Raw genomic sequence first — 14371 nt, 5'->3', positions numbered from 1 at the left:
TGACTCATCAATTCTTCCATGTTTTCGCTATCTTTGTTGTTTCCCGAGAAATGTCAAAAGAATTCACAAAATCACTCATGTATAAATCCAGCAAAAGAAAGAGTAGATTCGCCATTTTTAAGAGAGGACTATAAACAAAGTGATTTGTTTCATGCTTATCAATAATAAGAAACTTGTTATAAAAATTGTTTAATGTTCTTGGTCTTTTATCACAGATTCCTGTTTTACTGATTTTCGCTGAGGTTCTAGGATGTCCAGGGTTCTCAAACTGTAGAGCAAACCACTGACAAGAGATTGAGCAAGAATAAAGCACGTTTCCATGTTACTGATATTATATAGGAGTTTCATAGAACTCCTTTTATCGTTTCTGTAGTTGAGATACAAAAAGACTGTCCATTTTTGTGCAGAAATCCACACACTCCTATTCCCAGGAGTTAAAGTTGTTCAATCAGAGAAGCAGGATTCCATCAAGCATGTTTGTGGGGCTTAAGCAGCACAATTCTGCTGCATCTGCAGCTCCACTGTGGCTTTCAGAAGCTTAGGGCTCCGTGTGACAGCTACTATATGAAAATAATAAAAAAGACTTATGATATTTGAAAAAAATACTATAAAAAGTTAAAGTAAAAATACGCGAAGAGAAGGAGAGATCGAATGGGTTTGTACAGTATGTGTGCACATGTTTGAGTGTGCTGAATCGAGCTATTTTATTTTGAAAGTCAACTAAACTCTTCTATCTTTCTTACATCTGAAGAGGTCTGAAACCGTTTCTTTTTAACTTTTGTGCTGCTACTGCTACCCCCTGGAGATGCGAGAAACGCCTAATGGAGGACAGATTTGTTTTATTACTTGGTCAAATGAAAGCGTATTGCATTCTAAAAAATTAGAGCGAAGAAAAGTCTATTTTTCTTTAAACATGAACAAGATTGAAAAAAGATCCCTTTTTTTTTTTTTTTTTTACATTGAATGCCGTACACTTCCATAAATATGTTGTAAAAAAAGTAAATGAAAATTCATTTACACATTTCCGAAACCTAGTTTCAAAATAACGTACAAACGTGGGTGCACATGTCTTTTACTTTATGTGGTTTGCACAAATTGAATGTTGAGCCTTATTCAATGAATATTTGGTACGAAAAAATGTTTTGAAAACACTCATTTTCTTTTTAAATATTTTATTAAAGGGATAAAAAGGCCCCATAATTCAATATTTTATGATTTTCCATCTGTGTCTCAGTGTTTGCTCATTGTAGATTCCTCGTCAGTCCAACTCCTATCATCTTTTGATCTATTTTAAAAGCGTTCAAAGTGGTTTTTGAGCCGCAATTATTCCATTTTTACCTAGATCAAAAAACCTGTTGCATTTTCTAGAACATAGTTTCTGCTGAGCGGCAGTGGCTTATGAGAAAGGTCTTGGCAGGACTGTTGGCATGGAGTAAGCCTGCATTCTTTACCATCGTACCTTTGATTACTTGCTCTCCCGCTAGCTTACAGTCCTTCACACCTCCAACTTAACATTAGCAGTGCCACAAAAATGGCGAGGAATACTTGAGCTTTACAGCTGTACAGTTTTGATCCAGATGTCAGCTCAGACAAGGAAAACAAATACATACTCGGATCTATTTGTCTGCAAATGGATGCATCGGAATGGAGAGAAGCAGGGAGCCGGGGGCTCTCTACTTGTAGTTTCTACGTAGCTTTTTAAAATGTTTTTATTTCTTTGTCTGCTCAGGACAAAATGATTTGGATAAAGAAATACTTAAAAATGCTGTTTTCATCTTCATTTTCTTTATACATTTCCTCAACCATCAAAAAAATTGCACAAGAAAATTTTAAAAACACCAAAAACACAATATTCATTGGAGTGGGTCTTTAAGAGGAACAGTTTCATAGCCATCTGTCAAAGCATATGTGCTCATCCATCATCATGTTTAGCTTAAATGCTTGGCAATGCCAGTTAGCATCTGTATTTAAGCAGCAGACATTATGGTGTTTGAGTTGCATTACTGCAGAAAAGGATTTACATGGTGTAACATTACCATGACACACTCCCCTCCACGCAGCAGATGTGTGTGTATGTGTGTGGAAGAGGGGTCTTTAATCTGCTGTACATTAAGTCACTCTGACTGAGGCACACCAAATGCCTGACTGCAGCAACAAGCATGTTGTCAACATGTCAGCATCTAATGGAAGGACTTATTACCGCCACTAAGCTCTGATTGTTGCCTTTTAAAACGATTTTAGAAATACCACAGAAAACGGGGTTAACTAAAAAAGGGGGAAAGTTACATTTTTTTCTTGATTCACTCAAGAAATCCTTCTTTTAAAAAAAAATTAAACATGGAGTGAGCTTCCTGTAATAATAGAGGAAATTGAAAGATGATGGAGAGAAATTGATATTAATTAAACGAAAAAGAGAGACTGAGCTGCAAAACAGAGGATAAAAATTACACAAAATGAGAAAGGAAAACTCTTGCTTTTGGATTTCATTTCACTGATAAAGGCTTAGTGGATGAAGTCATCTCACTGTTTTTAATTCACAGCAAAGAAAAAAGCCAGAAAAAAAGAGAAAGAAAAAGTGACACTAACGTAGAAAGAGGAAGGAGATAAAGAGACAGAGGGGAAAAGAGGGAGAGTCATGTCTTATTAATACTGTGACTGTTCTCTGGCAGTGAGTTAAAGCACACAGCCACCAAACATCTGTCAAATGGCGTAATCCATACGCTTTAGCATAAGCTGCTGGCACCACCCCTGGACTGGCACACAAACTCAGATAAAAAAAACCCAACTGAACATTAGACGTTGACATGTGCACAGGCTGCATATCGATGCAGTTGTATTGCCTGCTCTCATGTTCAATTAGCATTTTGTATTCCTCACCGTGGACCTGCAGCATGGCAGAAACCGACGTTTTGCCCACGCTGTTCTCAGATGTGCAGGTGTACGTCCCTTCATCCTGCTCTTTCACTCGGAAAAGGCGCAGGTTGTTGCCGTTGCGAATTTCAAACCTGAGGATGAAGAAATTACCCTTCTAAGAACTGCAAAAAAAGGCACTAATCCAAAGTGCAACAAAATAATGTCATTTCTTTCTCTCTCCTGACAGAATTGTCAACTATTTAAATAGAATTATGCATAAATCAGTCCTTAGATATTATCATTGGCATCCAAAGGGTTAATGGAATATTTGCAAATCAAGAAACGGTGGCCATTAAATGAAAGTGTTGAATACTTTTTCATTTAGCTGCATGAAAAAAACATTTATCTCCAAAGAGCCAACAAAAAACAACAGAATATAAATATAATTAAGTTGTCAATGTCTTTGGAAACATAAAACGTTTGATCCCCTTTTTTTCATTAACCCTAGAAACACGAAAGGAGAAAGCTAGAAGAAAAACACGATAAAAGATAAGAAAGTCAGAGACTAAAAGAAAAAAATAATGAATGCAAATGTTTCTTGCTTTTACACTTGTTTTTCCAATTATTGCTGTAACGGTTGGTTGATTATCAGGAATCCAGTTGTTCAAAAAGGAACATACATTCAACTAAAGATCTTTATGTAATGTTTTTGTGGAAAAATCTTGGTCAAAACATATTTATTTATTTATGGTTCCAGTTTTTAAGACTAGAAGACTGAAGGACACAGTTGCTTAAACAAATATACAAAACAACATTTTCTGTCAGATAATTTGAAAGGCTGTAGACAAAAGACGACCTTGCAACATAAAAACTCAAAATTGTTGTCAGTTTATGTCGAAACTGTTCACAGAAAGATTTGAGTCACCGCTGCTTTGACAAACTGTGACGAATATTAATAAAAAACAGATTTTATTCTATATAAAAACTAACAATACCCCTTACAGTCTCAAAAAATGATGTATTTTTTCACTAAACTTTTTCAAAACATAATTCATTGTATTCATTGTAATCTTTGAGTGTTTTGCTGAGTATCAACTGGTGAAAAGATGATTAAATGTATTTTTATTTTATTTTAACACTTTAAATGTTTTTTTTAATTTGCAGCTTATTTTAAAAAAAACGTTTTTTCTTTATTGGTTTGTGCACATAACATGCACATTTCTGTGTGTGAAAGACAAAAAATACTATTTAACTATTTAAATCTATTCATCTTTAAAAGACAAGTTATTTATTTTTTATGTAAAAGTCCTTATCTTGTGCAGAAGTTAAAAAAATGTGAGTTTGTAAAAAAAAGGTTAAAAAATCACTAATTTGATGTTGATGTATAAAATTATTTTCGTTGTTATGGTAATAAAGAACATTTTACATGAGCAAAAACAATCAGATTTGCTTATATTTCTAAAAATATTCATTGCAAATTTCACGTTTTGGGTCATTTTCTCTATTGATGAGTCCTCATGCCTGTTACTCTCACCTCCCTCGGGGAAGCTCTCCTCCCTCCCGTTGCCATCGCACAGTGGGAGCGGGATCCCCGTGAACCTCACATGTGAAGTCCACAGTCTCTTCCTCCATCACCACCTGGTTCACGGGCCTCCGTACCAGCACAGGGCGCTCTGCGGGAGCCACAGAAGCGTCAACATGGGCCAATTTTTCTCCAGCTGCTTAAAGCATGATGGACACAAACAGTTTGAGCTCACCGTACACCACCAGCTCTGCAGGATCGCTGTCCCTCTCACCAACCATGTTGGTGCCCACACACACATACATGCCAGCGTCACTCTTTTTGGTGTGATAGATCATCAGCTTGCCTCCTTGCAACTGAAAGAAAACAGAGTTTCAACAAGATGTCGTTTCAAACTTTTGGCTCAAAAGCTCAAATTCAAATCAAGTTTTGCAGTTTATTATATTTGCAGGTTGCATATAGTTTAGGGCAAGGTTGTATGGGTTAAACGATCCCTCACTACAGCTTCTGTAATGTTAACATTCTTGACCAGCTTTAGCTCGTCAGCGTCGACATCTCTGAAAAAAAAACTTTCAACAGTCCCTGATTGTGCCACGCCATTGATTTTACACATGAGAGGACAGGACGACAGTGACACTGAGAGTCAGAGACATTTTCCAGATCGCAGCAGGCAAGACGTCTGCACAGAATTATAGTGTTTTGAAACCATTGTCAGTCAAAATGAGTGTCCGCCCTTGTATAATGAATGTTTGCTTGCCTACTCAAGGTCAGAAGCGAAAGGGAAAAGAGCACAAGCTGAAGTCTTTCCACTGAGACCAACAGTGACTCCATGTTTCTAACTGATGACAGCTGTGATGACCGCTCATCACAAAGAAGAAAAAATGTTTGATTGTTTAGTCAAACGTTTTCACAATTTTATGAAGACCCAAATCTGTCACTACAAAATTCTTAGTCAAATGATCATAAATTTTTTACTCGTTCAATTATAACTGCATGGCCTCCAGCGGTTTTCAGTGGGAACTACAACTGAGGATTATTTTAACCACAGTTAACTGAATATTTGATAATAATTGTAACAACAGTTCAGTTTTAAGGATTCATATTTATGCATGGAGATCAGAGAAATGTCAGAAAAATGTACCCCATCATTTTGACCTCTTTGTGTTTATTCTCTTTCACATGAAACTGATAAAATTGCACATTTCTGATGTAAATCTTTAAAAACATTCCCAGGCAGTAAACCTTCAGCGTTTATTTGCAGACATAAAAAGGGAATGGAAAAACTGTGAACTTTATGTGTGCAAATATTGCTGCAGTTACAGCTAAATTGATGCCTTAAATCTCTGTTGTGGTAACTTTTAAACGTATTTATCATTATGAGAACATTCATTTCATACGCATACTGAAATTATTAAGACCTTTTTAAAGATACCATCCACAATCTTTATTTTTCAATTTTTTTATTTGATCATCTTTTCAGCTTTTTTTAGCCTCTGATTTGGAAGAGTTGCTTTTTTTGTAAGGATTAAAATGTGTCATATTCTACTGTGCACTATAAAATTCTAATAAGTTAGTATTCTGCATTTGTTCTCTTTCAAAGTCCCTCTTTCTACTGTAGATAGCCGTCTACTGCATTACTTTTTTCCTCTACTACTTCCTTTAATACTTTAAAATGTTTTAAAATGTGCTTTAAATATGGCTTCTGAGTTTTTTAATTTCAATAAACAGCTAGATGTATTGATTTATAAACATTTGAATTACTTATGAGTTATTTCCAGTTTTAAAGCAAAACACTGCATCTTCTGTTTTTTTTATATATATACATATATATATATATATATATATATATAAAATTCCCAGCAGATGTTGAATAGACAGAGTACTTTGAGAGATTAAATCTACGTAGGCCGTTCATTGGTTCATGCAAATTTTGGAAGGTCTGGTCTGTTTTAGAATAAATATAAGAATGTGTGACCCCCTGATGACATGCTTGTGTACTTGTAAAATTAAATACCTTTAAGAATTGCACTTTTTAAAAAAGGTGGTTCAGTTGAGTACGCCTTTGTGTTGAACTCACAGTGATGCGGTCATCTTTGGTGCTGACTCGGGCGTTGTTGCGTTTCCAGGACACGGAGGGCTCAGGGTGACCTCGCGGAGGCACACACTCCAGCACGGCAGGCTCACCAGCAGCCACCACCACGTCACTCGGGGCCTGGCGAAAGTCATCTCTCAGGACTGAGAAGAGGGACACAAATCAAATTAGCCTTATGGGCCCTCTCTCTGTGAACGTTGGATGTATTTTAACACAGCAAGAAGCAGCACCACTCATAAAAATGACCTTCTATACACTAATGGTTTATGTGTATTTAAAATGTCTCTTTGAGGAAAGTGAACACAGTGACAAAGTTCATTACTGTCTGTATGAGCATGACTGCTCAAATCCTCTCAATGTTCTTGTTAGACTGGCAGTTTTGAAGCTTTCCCAAGCCTGCGCCCTTCTCCCCTGTCTGTCCTGTCAGAGCAGATGAATAATGCACGTCCCTCAGCCGAACATGAAGAAAACAAATAATATTGCATCCATAATTTAGCCCCTGTGTGAGTGTGTGTGTGTGTGGAGGGGGGGATGAGAAGCTCCTGCATTAAAGAGGGGACTGCATCTGTGATTTAGAATCTTACAAACCCGTGGCACCGCTTTGACTCATCTGAAATGAGAAAACCGATTCCCGTATCAGCCCTGAAGTCTGAGCTCGCACCACCCTGTGGAGGTGGACAGGATGAGAGCTCTGACATGGTGACCTTTGATATCCTCTAATCTTCTGCTGCAACTGTCAGATGAAAACGTGGCACTGAACTGTGAACTGAGCCTTCTCTGGAGACTTCCTGTACAATGGAAACTCATTCTTCGACAATGACAGGCGCACACATTCTTTGGTGATGTTAGCCCACATGCTGCCGCCTGCAGATCTTTTTTTTTTTTTTTTTTCAAATTAAGGAGTATCATCCCGATATAATCAATAACTGCAGTCTCCTTTTACAATGTCATGAATATTTTAGCAGCCCTTACTGCTGCAACGATTAAATGTCCTGTGCTTTTTTGTCAGTGTGCAATATGTGGCAAAATAGTCAATGTTAACACAGATGAAGTTCAATCAGCAACAAAGCTAGCTACCACGGAATCAGGTTTATGTGCCCAGCAGGTATCCGCATTTGACACTCAGTCTAACTTCTTTACTGGATTTTTTTTGTATGTATCACAAAATCCTAACATTTACATTAAAAAAATCAAAAATATGCAGTGTGGGAGGTTCTATGAAAGAAAAAACATTACAATTTCAAGACAATGGTAAAGTAGTATTGCTGCACGGTGGCGCAGTGGTTAGCGCTCTTGCCTCATTGCAAGAAGAACCCTGGTTGGAGGGGGACCTGAAATAGAATTACCAATGTGGGACCTTTCTGTTCTATCACGGGTTTTTCTCTGGGGATTCCCGTCCAAAAACATGCTTCATAGGTTAATTGGTCACCCTAAATTGTTTGACTGTAGCCCTGTGTCAGACCGGCAACCTGTTCAGGTGGCCAGGATAGGCTCCAGCAGCCCGTGACCCCAAAAGGGAGAGAAAACTTGTTTAAAAGGTGAATGAATGGGTAAAACATTAAAATGAGTCAACGCTTCTTTTTGTGTGTGTGTGGGTGTGTGTGTGTGTGTGTCAGGGATGCCACAATTAAGCCTATGTTAAACTACTGAACTGAATGAAAGTGAATTGTTGCATCCCCGTTTGCATATGTTTATGTTGAAAGTGTCAAACACAAGTGATGTGGTTTTTAGTTTTTTCTGTTGTTGTTCTGTTAACACGCAAATCAAGTAGCCAACCAAAACAAAACCGTGACCCAAAACTCCAGGTTTTGAACCGAAACCTGGGGAAAGTGAAAGAGAATGTGTCATGGTTTGAGTTTGTTTTGTCTTGGTTTTTGCTTTAGTTCTTGTTCTGTCTTGTTTGGTTCTGTTTCCTGTTTTATTTTGGAAGGTTTCCTGTCTTGTCTTGTCTTGAGTTGTACTTCCTTGGTCCCCATCTGCCCTGATCGTGTTCACCTGTGTCTTGTCTGCCCTGTCTGTATATAAGTCTTGTCTCTGCCTTCCTCTTGTGCTGGTCCATTAACGTCTTCATGCCTCGTCGTCCCTTCATGCCATGTTCCTTGTTTCATGCCACGCCACAGTGAGTTTTTGTTTTGTTTTGTCATTCCTGCTCTGCAGCGCTTTTTGTTATTAAAACCCTCTAGTCCTGAACCCGTTGGCCTCCCGTCTCTGCGTCTGGGTCCTACCGGCTCTCGAGCCCCCCCCCCCCCGTGACAGAATGCATAATAAATTTACATAAAATTGAAATGTTCACCACGTTCGCTACCAAATGGCCCAAATGACGCCATAGCGCATGATGATCAAATACAGAGTAGTCAAAATATCTAGTGAAAAAAACCCAAAACATATACTCAACCAATGAAGCAGGGAATTTGCTGGAATCAGGCTGGTTCCTCGAACACAACACAACTTCGAGCGAAACACAAAACATCAAACTGCCACCGCAAAAGCAGTTCAGCACAACAATAAAAAATGGATCCAAATGCTGCTGGTGGGAGCCCTAAACTCTGTTCTGCCCTGTCAGCTTTCAAAAGAACAGCTCAGCAAATAAGAACCTGAATGAAAGAGATATAGGTGGAATAAGACGAGGCATCCATTTGGACAAAAACTAAACCTGACAAACACCTGCAGCAGAGCAGCGCTGCTGCAGATGGGGATCCCAAGTGGCTCCGAAATGATGCTGTGCATCCATCTTAATACATCATACAGACATTTGATCAACCAATAATTTATGTTTGTAACAAAACGCCAACAATCATCTCATGTTAATGCATAATTATGACAAATAAAAAAGGGAAAATGTAAAAACTGTGCTCAAGTCTTTTTTATATATATTTTTTTAAATGTGTCAGATTACAAGACCCCAAAAGTATTTACTTGATCAAGTCTACCAACAAAAGATCTTTTTTTCCCTCTCATGATTTTAGATTTAAAGATATTTAAATAAAATAAATCTTTCAAAAACAAACCTTTTACTTTACATTCACTCATATTTGACATCTGAAGTGGAATCAAACCACTGCAGAGCAAAATTCTCCATCATGTCAACAAGCAGCTTTAAATATTAAGTTTTTAATGTTTACTAAAGTGTTTACTAAAAATCCCACTTAACAGCTCAAAGTGGAAATAAGGAGCCAATTCTTCTTTTACAGGTGATAGTGAGTAAAGATTTTTGAATGAATGCTATTCTCCACTTGTTTTTGCAGAATTTTGCATCATCCAAACAGCTGGTAAAGCTGTTCACAGTCGACCTTTTAAATGAGCTAAAAATAAAGTTTGCACCTATGAGCCTGTGCTGTCTTTGTTTCAGTTCCCAGAAACTCATCATGCTGATGAAACTTCTCGGCAACCGCTGTCACTTTGGTCAACCAACGGCATCAATTTACCCCAAATGTGGTCCCAAATCATTTAGAGCAAGTTGTGATGAATTTATGAAGATGCCAGAATATTTTCCCTCTAAACAAAATGAGTTTGGTGAACCGTTTCACACCTTACAGTCTTTTTTTAACGTTTTAATTTAGTTGTTGCTCACTTCTGTGTGAGCCTAACCTAAACCGGTTGCTTCTAAAAACCACAAAGCAAAATTGCAAAGTAAAGATAGATTAAAAATCTTTCAGTTTTTTGTAAACAAATTGTCAGGAAACTGTGGGGAAGGACCCCATAGGCAGGCTTATGGCAGAAACTCAAATTTTAATAACATTAAACATGAACTAAGAGTCCAAAAGGTGACAAAGTAGATGACTTGATTATAAAGAACTGAAAACCAGACACTAAATACACTGGGAGAGATTCCCTCAAATCAAGACAGCTGTGGATAATTAGCAACCCAAACTGGTGTGATTGACAGGCAGGAAACTTCTAAACAGAACTAAGGAAATATCCCTCCATCCATGTTCTGAACCCACTTTGGGGGTCATAGGGTTACTGGAGCCTGTCCCAGGCTGGGTACACCCTAAACAGGTCACCAGTCTGTTGTAAGGCCACATAAGTACAACTAAGTCTGGGGACGAATTGGAGAATCTATGAAGCTTGTTTTTGGACCAAGCCAAAGGATGCACAAGGAGGACATGCAAACTCCACTCAGAAAGGTCCCTACTGAGATTTGAACCATAGCCTTCTTGCTCGAAGGCAGGAGTGTTTTTCACTACATAACTGTGCAGCCACCAAGAAAATCAAACTGACAAAAGGGCACAATCCTCATACAAAGTTTACTACGAGATGAACAGAGGGTAAAGTTAAATGTATAATTATTGATATTATTGATGCTGCTGGGTTTCTCAAATGTTACCTACTTCATTGTTGCTTTTCTTTTCACATCACTGCTATCTTTTAAATAATTAGGCTTGGAAGAAAAAAAGAGAGAACAGAAATACAAAAACGTTTTAACCCCCTCATGCCAAATGACACTAATTTGCATCAAACCATTAAATCCAAGACTCCACTTAATTTAGGATCACCTTGAATTGAAAAAAAAAATTAATGACTTTTTTTTTAATAATATAGGACTAATTCAGGCATGAAGGAGTTAGGATGAAAGTTAGATAATTTAATAAAATAGCATAAAAAAATAGCAAAATAAAGAGCAAAAGAAATGCAAAAGAAATGCAAAAGAAGTGTAAAAAAGACAAAAACAAAACTGAACTGAACTGGCAACAGAATGAAAATGAATGACTGTGTAAAAGTCTGGCTGTCTCCAAGAAATGTCTCTGTTTGATATAGGTGACAGAAAGCAGCTGTTCAGACATTTTCATGAATTCATGAATTTTTATTTATTTAGTACTTTGCAACTCCTGTAGGAGTTCCAAAGTTCACAATAAAATGAAGACTGAAGAAAGTTTAAAATTAAAAACAGTGTAAAATCACAAAAAGCAGTCAGCAATAAAATACACAAAAAATAAATAAGAATGCAATAAAAGTAATAAAAGGAAATGCCACACAATACTGAGCATTAAAGGTCATTCTAAAAAGTTGTGTTTTTAATTTTCATGTCTTCAAACAACTTTGTGTTCTTCATCTCATGCCTATCAGAGCGGACTCAAACATTTGTACAAATCTCGCAAGAAATCAGTTTTTAATTTTACACTACTTCAAAAGAGTGATCGACCAAAAGTCTGTTCAAATCTGAAAAGGACTTGCAAACACATTTGCAGGCACATAATGATTAGAACTAACCACAAAGTGAACAGCAACATACTGTCAAAAACTAAATCTAACAGAGCAAATAGCTTTTTTTAGGCTGCACTTAGTTCCCCACAGAATATCTTTTTGCCTCACAAAAAGTGTGGTTTAAAAGGAATTTTGAAGAAATCAAACATGGAGTTTCTTTTCTATTCAGCAGCTAAAAATTTGACTTTTGAGCTACTTTTTTGTCATGCTGTGCTGCAACATGTCATAAACAAAAGTTCAAAGCAATTTAAGCTTATAACCTTTTAGAAAATGGTGAAATTTACGGTTCAGTGTAAGCGACATTCATTGGCATTCATTGATAAACAAAGACAGAGTGGAAAGACCCATTAGAGGATGTAATAAGCAGCTTTAAGAGGGGAGAAGAAAACAACACACGTAGGAGTTTTAAAGCAAATTCGTGCTTCACCAAATGACTCGTGTTCACTTGGATGCCTGTTTAAAATGCTCCGCAGAGGTGATTGAAAAGGCTGAATTATTTTTAGACCTCTGACTGTAGGGCCTGGCTAGGAACACGGGATCTTTGTTTTCATGCCATGGTGACTGAAGTGTAAAAGTAACGACCAGGCAGTTAATCCCCCAACACTCACGCACACCCACAAAAACGCATTTGAATCCCTCAGCACAAACCCCCTAAAAGTGGGACATTTTAGGGCTGACACGTGTCAGAGAGCAGAGGCCTGACATTCCCAGCTCCAAAATTTCCTTTGAAGCTGCATGGAGTTGATGTGATCCTTTCCTGCTCCGGCTTTTAAGTCTGGAGCAATGGGCAGAGCTCCTCTTGGATGCCTGACGTCTACTCCATGGTGAGACAAAGTCCCTTTCCCGAGGGGTTGCTGTCCTCTGCAACGTCCCAGACATAATATGAGCGGGTTTGCCGGGTAATCTCTCTCCTCGCTGCGGTCCGTCTACACCGAGTTCAGACAGGCAGAACAGTTACTGCAGGGCGCCTGAGGTTTTGCCCCGCTTCTGCACAGACAAATCCCCACGTTCTCCTGTGAGCGTTAACAATGCCAAAAGCAAGCCCAAAATGATTTTTATCATTCTGTCCTGTAGGAGCTTTACTAAGCACAGTCTTTTTTTTCTTCTAATCTATACTGATATATAAATTAGGACATTTAATCTCCAGGAAATATTCATAGTTTGATTTGGAAGTGACATTTGTCTTTGTAAAGCAGCGTTAGACACATAGAAGCTAAAGATCTGTTGATGTTTTTTTTTTTAATCAAAACTAACACAGAAACAGATAAATCATACAAAATCAAAATCAATCATTCTTCAAATAAACCATAGATCCTGCATGTTAAAGTCCCACTCTGATCTTTTTTTTAATCTACTGTAAAAGCGTTCCCAGTGGTCTTTTATTTACAATTATACTGTTTTTAGGCAAAAGAGAAAAAAACTGTTGTTTTCTAGAACAGTTTCTGCAAAGTAGGTCATTACAAATTCGTTGGGGAACCGTTGGCACAGAGCAACCCCGCCCCCCTTCCTGTTGCTGAGAGTTCCGTGCTTGTAGCCCACCCAGCATATTTTCTATGTCACAAAAACACTCTATTTCCAACCGCATTTTATCGTCTACTCCTGATTCACCACAAGTTGACTAAACATAATTTTAACCTTAATTTTCTCAACATATGTCCTCCATCGTTAGAAAAACACTAAAAATACAATTATCATCAGAGGGGGAGCAATTTGCAAAATCCCAAACCTCGTTGACAGGTGGGAGGGAGGGCAGGAAGTTAAAAGGCCAGCAGGAGTGAACATTTTGGAAAGTCGGGAGTTCCAGTTCCTTCTGTTTTGTTCTTTTGGTCATGAGTTGTAAACCCATTAGGGAAGTGGTCTAATCCTATAGTAGTGATACTGCCCTGCCGTGATGGAGACTCTGCCTGCAGAGTGCAGAGATTGTTTTAATCCACCCATTGTCTGATTGTGTTGATGGGGGAATAGAAACCACTCCAGGGTAAACAGCCTTTATGAGACAACCTCTGCCATAGAATATCCCTCATACGGGGGTTTTAAATAAAGCTCCATAAAGACACCCCAGTGCATATATTACTGCATCCAAACTATTTCTGCAGCAACGGTTGATTTGCACCTGCACTTCCTTTTCACTGAGTGAAAAACACAAGCAGAAGACAGGAAATAAGCCTCAGCCACAAGTTTTATTCCTTTAAATCCCTCATCAGGAGTAAGAGGAACATCTGGCTCTAAAGCCTTTTAAGCAAGTTTTATTTTTTATTTGTCCCACTTTATTTTAATCCCTCCATACCATGTGACATGCTCTCAGAGGAAGCTTTTGCATTCATGATTTTGAAAAGGAAACTACTACAACTGTGTTTCTTTAAACCACCTCAAGAATGAGGTAATGGATTTGTGCACGCCCCCACTCCCTTAGCATTCCGGCTTTTACAACTGCAGAGGAAGTCAGACAGTTCCTGGCAGCCTGGAGTGAAAGAAACAGTGGAAAGAAGTCACAATAATGATCGCTGCTAGGAATTCTGAGAGATACAAACCACTCACAGTGACATTCCCTACGAGGAAGGTACAACCACCACAAAATAATCATAATAATCCCTTGTGGACCTCAAGGAGCATAATTGTTCATTTGAGGAGAAAAGCATTCACTTGCAAATAAAGGAAGTTGCATGTTCTGAATATGGCCATACTCTTGAGGAGTTAAG

At 38.0% G+C, this 14371-nt stretch overlaps 1 protein-coding gene across 4 annotated transcripts in view; it reads right to left on the bottom strand.

Moving 5' to 3' along the window:
- Nucleotides 1-14371, bottom strand: part of LOC101168884 (roundabout homolog 2) — an 80264-nt gene that overhangs the window by 42715 nt on the left and 23178 nt on the right. For all 4 annotated transcript variants that reach the window (XM_011482443.3, XM_011482444.3, XM_020708200.2 and 1 more), the window contains exons 3-6: nucleotides 6453-6610; nucleotides 4611-4731; nucleotides 4388-4526; nucleotides 2878-3005 (exon numbers count right to left, since the gene is read on the bottom strand). In XM_011482443.3, coding sequence (XP_011480745.1) covers nucleotides 2878-3005; nucleotides 4388-4526; nucleotides 4611-4731; nucleotides 6453-6610 — 546 coding nt within the window. The remainder of the gene's footprint in view (nucleotides 1-2877; nucleotides 3006-4387; nucleotides 4527-4610; nucleotides 4732-6452; nucleotides 6611-14371) is intronic.

Source organism: Oryzias latipes, chromosome 13 (genome assembly GCF_002234675.1).
Source record: "Oryzias latipes chromosome 13, ASM223467v1".
Classification (NCBI taxonomy): domain Eukaryota; kingdom Metazoa; phylum Chordata; class Actinopteri; order Beloniformes; family Adrianichthyidae; genus Oryzias; species Oryzias latipes.
The sequence above is the reverse complement of the archived record's forward strand: the minus strand, read 5'-3'. Positions and strand labels throughout refer to the sequence as shown.